The 14,626-nt window shown below is 45.3% G+C and overlaps 1 protein-coding gene across 2 annotated transcripts; it reads right to left on the reverse strand.

Moving 5' to 3' along the window:
- Positions 1–416: 416 nt before the first annotated feature.
- On the reverse strand, positions 417–9,872 carry CIDEC (cell death inducing DFFA like effector c). 2 transcript variants are annotated; one of them, XM_067755391.1, is made up of 6 exons: positions 9,749–9,872; positions 8,368–8,445; positions 7,081–7,234; positions 4,038–4,196; positions 3,766–3,953; positions 417–980 (listed from the first exon to the last, which is right to left on the reverse strand). In XM_067755391.1, the coding sequence occupies exons 2-6, from the start codon at positions 8,418–8,420 to the stop codon at positions 818–820; spliced, it is 717 nt and encodes a 238-aa protein (XP_067611492.1). In that variant the 5' UTR covers positions 8,421–8,445; positions 9,749–9,872; the 3' UTR covers positions 417–817. The 2 variants fall into 2 exon arrangements, with proteins under 2 accessions (XP_067611492.1, XP_067611493.1); XM_067755392.1 differs by lacking the exon at positions 9,749–9,872 and adding an exon at positions 8,699–8,752.
- Positions 9,873–14,626: the final 4,754 nt, after the last annotated feature.

Here is a 14,626-nt window from a genome sequence, read left to right on the forward strand (position 1 = left end):
TATGTCTATTTCTGTGCCAATACCATGCTGTTTTGATTACTGTAGCTTTGTAGTATTGTCTGAAGTCTGGGAGGGTTATGCCTCCAGCTTTGTTCTTTTTCCTCAGGATTGCTTTGGCAATTCTGGGTCTTTTGTGTTCCCAAAGTCCTTCTGGTAGGCAAACTTATTTTGGAAATTGTCATTTACCATATTCATTACATGATCTGCTCAAGCCTCAGATTAAGCAGACATTAGTTTCAGAATTAATTGTAATTTTTTTTGTTGTTTGTTTTTTTGGTAGAAAAAGTGCTGTTTCCTATAACCCCACATTATGGAGAATGGTTTGACAACAGAGTTCTCTCTTCCCTTAGACCTTACCAACTTTCCAGATAGAACCCCACCCTCACCTCGCAAAGAACAGAAGCAAAGAAAATGTATCAGCATAAATAATTTATTGCGAACTCTCTAGTATCATACACGAGTGGGTTGACAATTCACTCAGAAGCATTTGGGACAGGAGACCAGGAGCTAGGCAGTGTAATGAAAGTGTAGCACGTGAAGACAGGTTGCTGAGGGGCAGCCTTCCTGCCATAGCCTGCTGGTGACCACTCTTGGCCCGCTAAGCTACCTGGGGCAGGAAGGAGCCGGGCCAGGCCAAGAGCCCTCAGTTCTCCTTTGGCCAGCCCAGCCCAGGTTTCCGGCCCTTCCCCCTGCTTCATCATTCACCTTCCTGTGGGGCTGAGGGAGGTGTTGGGAAGGTAAGAAGCTCTCTAGCTGCCAGGCTTGTGGGTGCTACCAGCTGAGCATGGGGTCCCCGGTCTAGTCCTTGGCTGGGCTTTCATTGCAGTATCTTCAGAAAGGTCGGGATGAGGGATGGGGCTTTGCTCTTGGAGGGCTGCCCTCCCTCTGTGGCATCCAGGAGCTGCTGCAGGTAACAGGAGGTGCCGAGCAGCACGTGGCCTGCGGCCTGCGTGCTGAAGAGGGCCCAGCGGAGAGCTTCTCTGGGTGGGATGAGAAGGCACTAGGGTCAAAACACAAAGAAAGCCCCTTCCTCCTCCCCCTAAATGCCTGCTCCCCCACGCTGCGTTCATAACTTCATAAACTGTAGAGTGACTTGCAAACAGAACAGATGCTGCCCTCCCTCAGCAAATGGGACAGGGTCTACAGTGTTACCTGCAATCGTACCTTAACTGAGACTAACTGAGACGTCCACAACCTCCCTCTTCTCATGCAAAATTCAAGCTCATTTAACAAGGCCTTTTATTTTTCTAATGCTACTTTGGGCCAGCCAGACTGATCTCTGTCACATGACTCTGCCCTTCACAACCTCTGTTCTAAACAGAAGTGTTTCCAAGTCATCTGTAGTCTAGCTAATTTTCAGAGTGCTGGACGTGAAGATCTCCATGTCTGGTGTTGCAGTGTACTGAGGACAGAACTCCAGTCAGACAGGCCTGAGTTCTAATTCAGTTTCATTAGCTGTGGCAACCTTGGCAAACTTCTATAGCTCTGAGCTTCGGCACCCTCATCTGTAAAGTGAGATCATACCATTTTGATCCCACAGAGGGTTGGGAGGATGAAATAACATAAATCACTTAACACAGGACCTGATATGTAGAAGAGAAGGGGAAACGTAGGGTCAAGACTAGCTGGTTGAATGCTTGACTACTTTAACCAAATTCTTATCCAGATCTGTTTGAAAGAGATAGGTGAGGGTCACTAGGGGTGTCTAGTCCTAGGAGGGATCAGGAAGAAGAAAACAAAAGGAAAATAAATTCTTTCTGGCTGATATTAAAACTTGTTTTCTATTAACCTTCATTCAGTAAATGAACTTATGTTATGGCTGAGGTGGAGGGGGACAGGAAGACAATTAGAATCATAAACATCTGTATATAAAAATACTTAAAAAATTTAAAGGTGAAACCTGAGAAGTATACCCATTTCTCAAATTAGAGAACTGAGGCTTCAAACCAGCTGTCTGGACATGAATAGGAATGAAATTCTGACACATGCTACAATATGGATGAACTTGGAAAACATTATGCTAAGTAAAATAAACCAGACACAAAAGGGCAAGTATTGTATGATTATACTTACATGAGTTGCCTAGGATAGGAAAATTAATGGAGACAGGAAGTAGGACAGAGGTTAGCAGGGCTGGGGGAAGGGGGTGTGGAGAGTTAGTGTTTAATGGGTACAGAGTTACAGTTTGGGATGATGAAAAAGTTCTGGAAATAGATTTACAAGTAACTGTTGCACAACACTGTGAATGTACTTAACGTCACTGAATTTTATACTTAAAAAAAAAGTGGTTAAAATGGTAAATTTTATGGTATGTGTATTTTACCACCATTAAAGAAAAAACACTTGCTGACGCCACTAAGTCATTCCACTGATTCCAGCTTGCTGTTGTTTTTTGTTTTTCTTTTGGGACCAATATGCCTACTATGTTTAGGTCTGAGGGTCCCATTTCCCCTAGACGGACTGAGTTTAAAGGCTGAAACTTCTTGCTCTAGATTTTGCAATCTGCAAACTGCTGGCAGCAAGCCCAGATCAAGAGGGGTATATGATCTGGTATAAGAGGAATAGGGAACTTCTTGCCATAGAACGAGGCTCAAGCCTGCCGCTGAGTGTTATCTGTGGCAGGCAGAACCACGCGGCCTCAGGTCCCTCATCTGCAGACTGGGAATGCAGAGAATAAACTCGGAAAGCCAAGAAGGTCTGGTGTGCTCTAGCTACATACGTTCTGGCAGAACTCTGGAAGGAGTAGAATTTCTCAGAAACCCCTGAGAATGAGGATCATATGTATCTTCATTCCTTGTACAATTATTTGAATTATTGCTACGTACCAGCATTCACCAAGGGATTGGAGGCAACAGCAATTCTTGCCCTCATGGAGCTTGTTCTGACATCTTATTTATCTCTGTGTCTCTAGCTCATAGCATAGGGCCAGGACACAGAGAGTGCTCAGTAAACACTAAATGAAGCAACTGGGGAGGAGTAGCATCTGTCAGAAGTAACTGGCAAGAGGCCAGCTTTGTGGTTTTCGACTACTTGGATGTCTCTGCCTCAGTGGCTACATCTGCCTAATGAGGTAAGAGTTCTCTAGAGCACCACTGGAATAGCTGAATATGGAAACCACTACCATAACAGTATTTGTCTTATGATTAAACATATTCCCATGCTTCCTGTGATAGTTGATTAGACTTTCAAAAGTAAAGTAAAAAGTTTCTTTGAAAGTTCATTAGATGATACAAATGACTATTGTCCACAGACATACAAATTAATTCTGTTCTATGGAAGGACAGTTATTTCATCCCTCCCACCCCCATGGAAAAATCCAATTTTGTATTTATAAATAGCTCAGCATTCTTATTGGATCTATATGTGGGTGGGATTTTGAACTGATTGTAACTTCTTGCTGGTTCTCTCACTAGTTGAGTTCAATAAAATTTTTGACACATGTTCATTTTTCAAAAGATTAGAAGACTACTTAGGAAAACTTACTACTTTAGGTGAAAAATAATTAGTTGTTATAGTGGGAGGTAATTAGAAAAGCTAAATGTATCCAGGTTCCACCAGCAGGAGTATATGTATCCCTTTGGCATATACTACAATAAACTAAAACATGAATTCAGCCATAAAGTCCTAGACAGATGCTAATTGTCATACTTTGTCAGCATCAACACCAGGCCCAGGCTCCGAGAAGCCTGAGGTGCATGGGAGAAGATAGCGCCTCTCCCATTGCAGTGTACCCAGCCTGTCCCCAGCTAACCCCAATTCACTCACTTCATGACGCGCCTGGCACCGTAGCAGCGCAGATCATAGGAAAGGGAGTATGTGCCATAGAGAGTCGCCTTCACGTTCAGGCAACCAATGAAGTCCTGTGGGTTCACCTTGTACAGGTCGAAGGTTACTTGGGCCACATCAATCTTCTTGGCAGGCTTACGGGAGAGGGAGAGTTGGTACCTAGTGCCCTGCATCAAGACAAGCATGTGGTTGGCACCCCTCAAGGATTTCTTCTAAGCTCCCAGTACTCTCCCTGACAGGTGGGACGTCACCTGCTCTGATGGGGGCTGCCATTTCTGCCCCTTATGGAGGACCATGAGCACGGTGTCATCTGTCAGGGATTGGAAATACTCTTCTGTCTCTACAATTGTGCCATCTTCCTCCAGCACCAGGAAGAAAGGCTTGTCTGCCAGCATCAGGGTATCCTGGACCTGGAGAATAAGGTAAGTGATGCTTCTGCCATCACATGTAGCCACAGAGCTGGTATGGGGAAGACCCACATCACACACCTCAAATGGCACACCTCAGACACACACGAGTGGGCCAGGACTTATGGGATGGGACTGGAACCCAGGGCTCTTGCTGTGGGATCACCATCCAAAGAACCTATATTATGGTATCCCTTGGTACCTGACTTCATGGTTAATATTCTAGAATAGTGCTGTCCAATAAAAATATAATGGGAGGGACTTCCCTGGTGGTCCAGTGGTAAAGAATCTGTCTTGCAATGCAGGGGAAGCAGGTTCGATCCCTGGTCAGGGAACTAAGATCCCACATGCCACGGGGCAACTAAGCCTGCATGCCACAACTACTGAGCTTGTGCACCTCAACTAGAGCCCGCGTGCTGCATACTGTAGAGCCCACACACCCTGGAGCCCGCGCGCCACAACTAGATAAGAGAAAACCCGCATGCCACAACTAGAGAGAAGCCCACGCGCCATGACGAAAGATCCCTTATGCCTCAACGAAGATCCCATGGGCCACAACTAAGACCCGACACAGCCAAAATAAATAAATAAATAAAAATAAAAAATAAATAAATCTTAAAAAATTATAACGGGAGTCACACATGTAACTTTTAATTGTGATATAATTTGCATGCCATAAAATTCACTCTTTTAAAGTCTACAATCCAGTGGTTTTTAGCATATTCACAAAGTTGTGCAACTACCACCACTGTATAATTTCAAAACATTTTCAACCCCATTTTTACCCCAAAGAGAAACCTAGCCCCATTAGCTGTCACTCCTCATTTCCTAGCCCTTGGCAACCTCTCCTCTTCTGTCCATCTCTGTGGATCTGTCTATGCTGGTCATTTCATATAAGTGGAATCATACAATGTGTGGTCTTTTTAGACTGGCTTCTTTCACGAACATGTTTTCAAGGTTCTTCTATGTTGCAGCATGATTCTTTACTTTTTTATGGCTGAATAATATTCTACTAAATAGATATACCACATTTTTAATCCATTCTTCAATTGATGGACATGTGGGTTGTTTCTATTTTTTGAGTATTATGAATAATGCTGCTATGCACATTCATGTACAAATTTTTGTGTGACATGTCTTTTCAATTTTCCTGGCTATATACCTAGGATTGGAATTGCTGAGTCATATGATAACACTATGTTTACTCTTCTTAAGGAAATACCAAACTGTTTTCTGAAGCTGTTGCATGATTTTACATTCCCAACAGCAATTTCTCCACATCCTCACCAACACTTGTTTTAGTCTGTCTTTTATTTTAGCCATTCTAGCGGTATGAAGTGTTTTTGATTTGCATTTCCCTAATGACGAAGGGTGGTGAGCATCTTTTCATGTGTTATCAGCCATTTGTACATCTTCTTTGGAGAAATATCTACTCAGATTCTTTGCCCATTTTCAAAAGGATCATCTTTTTACTGAGTTTTAAGAGTTCTTTATATATTCCTGATACTAGACCCTTATCAGATATGTGATTTGCAAATATTTTCTCCCATTCTGTGGGTTATCTTTTCATTTTTTTTGATCGTGTCCTTTGATGCACAAAAGTTTTTAATGTTGATAAAGTCCAACTTTTTTCCCTTTGGTTACTTGTGCTTTGGTGCCATATCTAAGAAACCAAGGTTATGAACACTTATACCTATGTTTTCTTCTAAGGGTTTTATAGTTTTAGCTCTACATTCAGGTCTTTGATCTATTTTGAATTAATTTTATATGTAGTATGAGGGAGGGATCCAACTTCATTCTTTTGCATTTGGATAGCCCATTGTCTCAGGAATATTTGTTGAAAAGACTATTCTTTCTCCATTGAATAGTCTTGGCATCCTGTTAAAAATCAATTGACCACAGATACGTGGATTTATTTTTGGACTCTCAGTTCTATTCAGTTGATTTGTATGTATTATGGGCTGAATGGTATCCCCCCCAAATTCATATGTTGAAGTCCTAATCCCAGTACCTCAGAGTGTGACTATATTTGGAGATAGAGTCTTTAAAAAAGTAATTACATTAAAATTAGGGCATTAGAGTGGGCCATAATCCACTATGACTTGTAAGAAGGAAAGGTGTCTTTATAAGAAGGAAGGATTAGGACAAGTTACTCCCAATCAAGTGTAGGGGGAGCATGGAAATGGGGAAGGGTGTCATTCTTGCCCAATGTTACTACCACCCACAAGAGCTGCGTGTCCTTGGTTTCCTCTCTGAAAGCTTACCTGATCAATAGTTTTTACTTTTTTTTTTTTTGACCATGCCAAGGGACATGCGGGACCTTAGTTCCCTAACCAGGGATTGAACCTGTGCCTCCTGCATTGGAGCGGGAAGTCTTAACCACTGGACCACCAGGGAAGTCCCATCTAATCAATAGTTTGAAAAAGTCTTCCACAGCTGTTAACAAAGCTTTGCATGGAAGGCCAATGTAGGAGACAGATTGAAGGAGAATTGCCCTGCATGAAGGTAAGGGAAGGAGATAGGGAAGGGAATCTCTAAAATCTTACTCAATACTCCAACTTCTGGGCAATTCTACAAGTTTAAGTACTACTGGAAAAGGGAACCTAAGGGTCCCTCCAGTAAGAAAAATAGACTCCCAAAATACCACTGACCTATTGTTAGTATCAGATGGTAATGTACTGCCCTCCCCCTGTCAACAGACAGACAGGATTCCAGGTGGGCACTACAAGCCCACTGGAGCTGCCATTAGAAAGGAAATCTTTTCACCATCTAAGCCATGAACTCCATCCCTGCTGAACTCCTAGCTCATGATGCAGAGGCAGCTGTTGGGGCCAGCTCTCTGCCAAAGTCCCCGTGGTGGGCTGTGCAGAGGCAGGCCCATTCCTACCTTGAGGCGGAGGTCCTCAAGGCTGTGTGTCATGATGCCTTTCCGCACACTCCGGTCAGCATTGCTTACTCTGCAGGGCCGGGCCCTGGGGGCCTCCGGGCTGGGCTGTGACAGCAGCTTCTGGGTCACCACCGAGGTGCTGACTGCCACATACCTGGAGGCCAAATGGAGCATCAGAATGAGCTGTCTGATGCCTCCCAGCCCTCAACGCACAGCAGGGTAACTTACCTCCCAATCCTCTAGGCTGAGCTCATCATATTTCTCCTCCCCTACCACCCACCAAACCTGCTCTAGAGAGTCTTCCTCAAAAGCCTGCTGGATTGGTGCATCTTTTTTTTTTTTTTAATTATTTATTTATTTTGGCTGTGCCAGGTCTTAGTTGCGGCACGCGGGATCTTCGTAGTGGCCTGCGGGATCTTTAGTTGCAGCATGCAGACTTCTTAGTTTTGGCATGTATGTGGCATCTAGTTCCCCGACCAGGTATCGAACCCGTGCCCCCTGCATTGGGAGTGCAGAGTGTTACCCACTGGGCCACCAGGGGAGTCCCTGGATCAGTGCATCTTAAACTTTAGTGGACACGTCACTCCCCTGGTGATCTTGTTAAAATGCAGGTTCTGATTCAGCAGGTCTGGGTAGGCTCTGAGATTTTATGTATGTAATGAGTTCCCAAGTGATATTGACACTGCTGGGTTTCAGACCATGACAAGTAGCCAGTCAGAAGACTACCCCACATTTGCCCAATTACCACTTTCCTCTCTTAGCCTCATTCTTCTCACCTGTAATGTGAGACGAAGTGGCAAAGCTGAGGTCAATATAAGACAGTTTTGAACTCAGATACACGATGTAGAACAAAAGGTGTGCAGTGAACCTAGATTTTGGAGTCAGGCAGACCCAAGTTCGAATCCTGACTCCACTACCCATTTGCTAGGTGACTGAGAGAGCCCACCCTGTGCCTCGGTTTCCCCATCTGTTAATTTGGCATAATAATCCCCACTTCCCAAAGTTGTGGTGAGGTCTAAATGAGATCAATAATGAAAGCATCAAGCAGTATCTACCTCTTTCTACTCAATGTGTGATATGGGGGACTGTGGGGGGAGAGACAGCAGCATTAATATCTCCTGGGGGCTTGTGGGAGGGGCAAATCTTGGGTCCCACTCCAGACCTCCTGAATCAGCACCTGCATTTGAATAAGACCCCCAGGTGACTTATGTGCCCATCGAAGTTCAAGAAGGTCTGCCCTACAGCTCACAGTAGCTCCCCTTCCCTTCCATGCTTGGCTCTCCTTACCTGGAGAGGGACCTGGGGTAGAGAAGGCTGAGGGACTTCATGGCGTATTCCATCCTCGTCAGCTGGACAGTGTTGGGCCTGGGAAGGAAGAAGAGACAGCTCCTTAGGTGGGGATGGGAGGGTTCCCTCTCTCTTGTCTTTTGACACAGAGCAACCCCACCTCCATCCAGCAAGCCTCTCCTCTGGTCTGCCCTAGCAACTCACACACACACCTCCCCCAGCCCTTCCCCTGTCCCACCCACGTACGCCACCGTGAGCAAGCTGGAGACCCCCTTAGTGCCCAGGCTCAGCCCCCCTCAGCAGCCGCTCCTCCCTCCCCGGCACCACTCACTCCATGTTTCTCTGACCCTGGCTCTGGTCACACTGATCAGGGTTCACAAGTCGGGACTGAAGAGGCCCTGCCTGGTTAGTTCCTGTCCCTGGGGGCAGAGTCCACTTTACGCTGGCGGGAGGCGAGTCACACCACCTTGCACTGCTGGGGACCTTCCCTCACCTGTTGTTCAGAGACCTCCCAGGCCAGGCAACCCAGTCTAAGCCTGCTCTCTCCAGTGTGTCCTTGAGCAATCCGAACCCCTCCTGAGGGTTCCTGCTGGCCAGAGACTTTCTACCACGATGGAACCGTTCTACATCCGTTCTCTCCAATACTGGAGCTGCTAGCCCCACATGGCGACTGAGCCCTTGAAGTGTGGCCGTACAACTGAGGAGCTGGATTTTTATTTTTATTGAATGTTAACTAACTTAAATGTACACAGCCACTGTGGCTCAAGGCTGCTGGCCGCCATTCTAGGCACTAGCCGACGGCCCTGGGCTGACCTGCCAGCCCTTCTCTCCTGAGCCTGCTCGATCTAGCTCCTGCAGGCTCCAAGCCCTCCTGCAGGCAGTTCCTCCACCTGTAATGCCTCCCTTGACCCAGGGCTAAACGTTTGCAGCCCTGAAGCCTGAGTTTCACTGTTTTCCACATCTCGGAAAGCCTTCTTAGATGGCTCACAGAATTTCCCCTTCATCCTTGCCCTTCCTTCTTCCTAGCCAAGTGGGCCTCAGTGTCTGCTTCTGCCATAGCAGCCCCGCTCCTTGGGTGCCTCGCCCTGAGATGTTCTCCCTTTCCCAGCCCCCCTGCAGACAGGGCCTGCCTCAGAGCCAGGGGCTCAAGGAGTGCATGGAACGCAGCCCCCTCCCCAGTCTTTCCTTCTGACAATGCAGGGGACACCCCAGGCCAGCCTGTCTGAGAAAGCCCTCTCCCCCTCTTAGCACTACCCACATCAGCTTGCTTCAGCCTCCCTCCTCACTCCCAGTCACAAAACTTCACCCAGCCCCACCTCACCGGTTCTCTAGGAGCCAGAACCAAACCAAAACAAAAAACCCAGAGTAAGAAAGTCCTTACCTCCCACTTCCCAGCCTCCTAACCTTCCAATACTGCCCTTCTCAGCCCAGCCCTCCCTCCATTTTATTTCCAGCTCCCAGGGCAGCCCCTCCCCTGGCCTCCAGCCCCAGCTGGAAAAGAGCACAGACACTGAGTGTGCAGCTCTCACCCTTGGGATGTCAAGCCATCCTCACTTCCAGAAAAAGCCAGAAAGGAGGGGTGGAGGCATGTTTCGAAAGATTTGGGGCAGGGTATGGCCCAGGACATGGTATTGGGCACACAGGGCACAGGAAACAGGCAGGTGTGCATGGTGGTCCCAGCTCTACCCATGTTAGCTGTTGGAGTGTAGACAAGTTCCCTTAACCTCCTGAGCCCCAGTTTCGCTCACCTCTTCAACAGAGATCATGATTCCTGTCTTAATGATCCTGACCAAGGTAAGGATTTGTAATAATAAAAGTAAAGGGCTTTGCAACAGAGATACTTAATAGATAGAAACAAATATTGGTGTTATTGATAATATAATTATTTAATAATAGCAGATAATTTAATAATAATAATAAAGACTAGCTGAGATGTGTAGTGGTTAAGAGTGTAAGATCTATGACCCAGAAGTTCTACATATACCTAATATTTGGAGTTATATATATATCTCCAAGGGAAAGGAAAATCTATGTCCACACAAAAACTCATACACGAGAAAGTTCATAGTGTTATTCATAACAGGCAAAATGTAGAAACAACCCAAATGTTCGTCAATTGATGAATGGATAAAAAAGAGTGGTATATCCATAAATGGAATGTTATTTGTCAATCGAAAGGATATATGCTACTACAGTACATGGACAAACGTTGAAAACATTATGCAAAGTGAAATCACAAGGGATTTATTATGCAAACATTATGCAAAGCCAGTCACAAGAGATCACAGACATACTTGTATCATTCCACTTGTATGAAATGTCCGGAATAGACAAAACTATAAAGACAAAAAATTAATTAGTGGTTGTTTAGAGGGGCTGGGGAGTGGAAGGGGAATGGGAACTGCTAGTGGGCATGGGGTTTCTTTCAGGGGAGCCAAAAAAAAGTTCTAATCTAGTAATCTGAACACAATCTACTTTGATGATTGTGCTAAATCTATTTGGAGGTTGTACAACCCTGCAAATATACTCAAACCATCAGATTGTACACCTAAGTGTGTATGGTATATGGATTATATCTCCATAAAGCTGTTTTTAAAAAAAGAGTTCAACCTCACCTTTCTTTTAGAGTTGGGTTTTTCACATTAGTGCATCAGAATCACATGGAAGACTTGTTAAAGATTAGATTGCTGGGCTCCACCGGCAGAGTTTCTGACTCAGTATGTCTGGGGTGGGGCCTAAGAAAGTGTATTTCTAAGAGTTTCCGAGGTGATGCTGACACTGTGGCTACTTAGGGACCCTATTTTGAAAACCAGCAGTCTAGCACTAGCTGTGTGATGTAACTCATCTAAGCTTCAGTTGGATCTAACAAATGGGGATTAAAAATGGTTCCTACCCCACTGGGTTGTCATGAAGATTAAATGAGATAATCGTGAAAAGTACTTGATATAAAGTTTAGTGCACCCTTCAGGCTCAATAAATAGCTATAATCATCATCATCATCATCATCATCATCCTATTACTTATATCTAAATCCTTCCCTATAAAAACTTTCAGGCAACCATCATTCACTCACTCAACAAATACTTATTAGGTACTTACCTTGTGCCAGCCCTCCTAGGGTCTGAGAATACAGCAGGAAACAACACAGCCTTGTCCCACACTTCAAGGAGCTGACATTCCTGGAGGAAGGGGGAACTCAGACCATGAACAAATATGCAAATAATCAAGATAATTTCAGATAATGATGTTCTGGGAAGAAAACAACACAAGGTGATATGATAACAAATGGCTGGAGAGCTAGATTGGCCTGTAGGCTTAAGAAAGGCCTCAGGGCTTCCCTAGTGGCGCAGAATCAAGATAATTTCAGATAATGATGTTCTGGGAAGAAAACAACACAAGGTGATATGATAACAAATGGCTGGAGAGCTAGATTGGCCTGTAGGCTTAAGAAAAGCCTCAGGGCTTCCCTAGTGGCGCAGTGGTTAAGAATCGGCCTGCCAGCAAAGGGGACACGGGTTTGAGCCCTGGTCCGGGAAGATCCCACATGCCGTGGAGCAGCTAAGCCCGCGAGCCACAACTACTGAAGCCTGCGCACCTAGAGCCCATGCTCCGCAACGAGAAAAGCCAGCGCAGTGAGAAGCCTGCACACCGCGACGAAGAGTAGTCCCCGCTCACCGCAACTAGAGAAAGCCCACACGCAGCAACAAAGACCCAATGCAACCAAAAATAAATAAATAAATAAATAAACTTAAAAAAAGAAAGAAAGGGCTCAGAGGTGAGCTTTCAGCTAAATCCTGACTGATGAGAAGTCAGTCTTTTCAAGACCTGGAGTGTCTTGGTCTGTTTGGGCTGCTATACAGAATACCATAAACTGGTGACTAATAAGAAACTTATTTCTCATAGTTCTGGAGGCTGACAAGTCCAAGATCAAGGTGCTGGTAGTTCTGGTCTCTGGTGAAGACCTTCTTCCTGGTTCACAGAGAGCTGTCCTCTCTCTGTGTCCTCACCTGGTAGAAGGAGCAAGGGAGTCTCTTTGATAAGTATACTAATCCCACCACCCCCAAATTCCACCTCCAAATACCATCACATTGGGGATTAGGTTTCAACATACAAATGGAGGCAAGGGTGGGGGACACAAACATGCAGTCTATAGTTCCACCCGGGACTGGAATCATCTTTTGAAGTCCTGGAGGTGGGCTGGGGGCATTCAAGGCAAAGGAAACATCAGTGCAAAGGATTTGAGAAGAGAATGAGCAGGGTGAGGAAACAGGAACACAAATCACTAAACTTCAAGACAGACCAAGAGCCAGAAGAGAAGTACCAATACTTCAGGGAGGAAATTATGGGGAAAGGGTTGGGGCCCCTCCCTTGGACATTCATGCCTCAAATATTTATTGAATATCCAACATGTGCCTAGTGTCTCATGATAAGCCAATGGATGACTCAGAAGCAGTCTGACTCAGAAGCCCTGATGAACATCATGGAAATCACACACAGCAAAGAAAAAGATAAGCACAAGCTAAAGCCAGAGAGTGTCTGTGGGGGATGGAGGAATGCTTGGTGAACCTGAGGATTCTTCACAGTGCTTAAGAGGATGGTTTTGGCTCATGCATAATTTATGTATTCAGCAAGCATTTCTTTTTTATTTATTTATTTATGGCTGCGTTGGGTCTTCGTTGCTGTGCACGTGCTTTCTCTAGTTGCGGTGAGCAGGGGCTACTCTTTGTTGCGGTGCACGGACTTCTCGTTGCGGTGGCTTCTCATGTCGCGGAGCACGGGCTCTAGGCACGCGGGCTTAGTAGTTGTGGCTCACGGGCTCTAGAGCGCAGGCTCCGTAGTTGTGGCGCATGGGCTTAGTTGCTCCACAGCATGTGGGGTCTTCCCGGACCAGGGATCGAACCCGTGTCACCTGCAGGCGGATTCTTAACCACTGCGCCACCAGAGAAGTCCTGATGACTCAGTTCTTATCCCTCTCTTTGAGGCGCTCACCTCTAGTCTGGGAGGCAGATGTCAGCGTGGTTCCCAAATGCTGAAATGCATAAAATCATTTGAGCATCTTGGAACAGAGGACTCTAGTTATGAAGCAAAATTGAGAAGCCAAAAAAGAAAAGACTATATATTCAACCTTATGAAAAAACTATTCTGCATGTTAAAATTGTGACACCATGAGTAAAGTCAAAAGACATACAATAAATAGGAAAAATATATGGCAACTAAAATTATAGACAAGAGGTCATCTCTCTCTCTGTCTCTGCCATCTGTATATAAATTAACAAGGCCAACAATGCAGTAGAAAAATAGACAAAGGATATGAACACAGTTCAGGGAAATGAAATACAAATGACTCAAACATAAAAAGATACTTCAGTTTTTTCAGATAACAATTTTGAAATTCTTATTTTATGTATTTTTTTATTGTGGTAAAGTGTACATAACATAAAATTAACGATTTTTAAGTATACAGTTCAGTGGCATGAAGTATATTCATACAGTTGTGCAACCATCATCACCAGGTTCCTTAGCAACCACTACTCTGCTTTCTGCCTCTGCCTAATTTCTTTTTCTTTCATGGCCTTGACATTTCTTAAACGTATAGTCCAGTTATTTTGTAGAATGTCCCTCAATTTGAGTTCATCTGTCACCTCTTCATGATTAGATTCAGGTTAAGTATTTTGGGCAAGAATATCACCTCAGTGATGCTGTGTCCTCAATATTAGCAGGAGGCATAAGGAGTCAGTTTGTCTCACTCCTGGGCAAGTTAACTTGATTACTTAGTTAAGGGGGTGAGTGCCAGGTTTCTCCACTGTAAAGTTACCGTTTCTTCTTGCAAAGATTAATCTGTGGGGAGATACTTTGAGACTTTGAGTGTGAAAGATGCACGCTCTTGGGAAAGTCACAGATCCCTTCCAGGCATCAGTTTCTCCGTCTGTGAAGTGGGAACAGAGACGTCTTAAAATCGAATTAGAGTTAAAGAAAGTGTAAGTGCTCGAGAGGCTGGAGTATCAGCTCCCGACCTTGGCAAAAAGAAACACGCGCTGGCGGTTTAATTTTCTGCGCGCTCCAAACGCTGGGGCGAGACGGACAGGGCGGGGCCTAGAAGAAAAGCGTGTGCGTATGTGTGCGCGTGCGCAGGGACGTGACTACAGAGTCGGTCCTCCGGAGACAGAGAGGCCGGAAGTTGTCCTCACAGAACCGCTAGGCTGTTGGGTGGGCGGAGCTGAGGCGGCGCGCTTAGGGTTGGCAGGCATGTTAGCGCTCT

Source organism: Pseudorca crassidens, chromosome 10, assembly GCF_039906515.1.
Source record: "Pseudorca crassidens isolate mPseCra1 chromosome 10, mPseCra1.hap1, whole genome shotgun sequence".
Taxonomy (NCBI): domain Eukaryota; kingdom Metazoa; phylum Chordata; class Mammalia; order Artiodactyla; family Delphinidae; genus Pseudorca; species Pseudorca crassidens.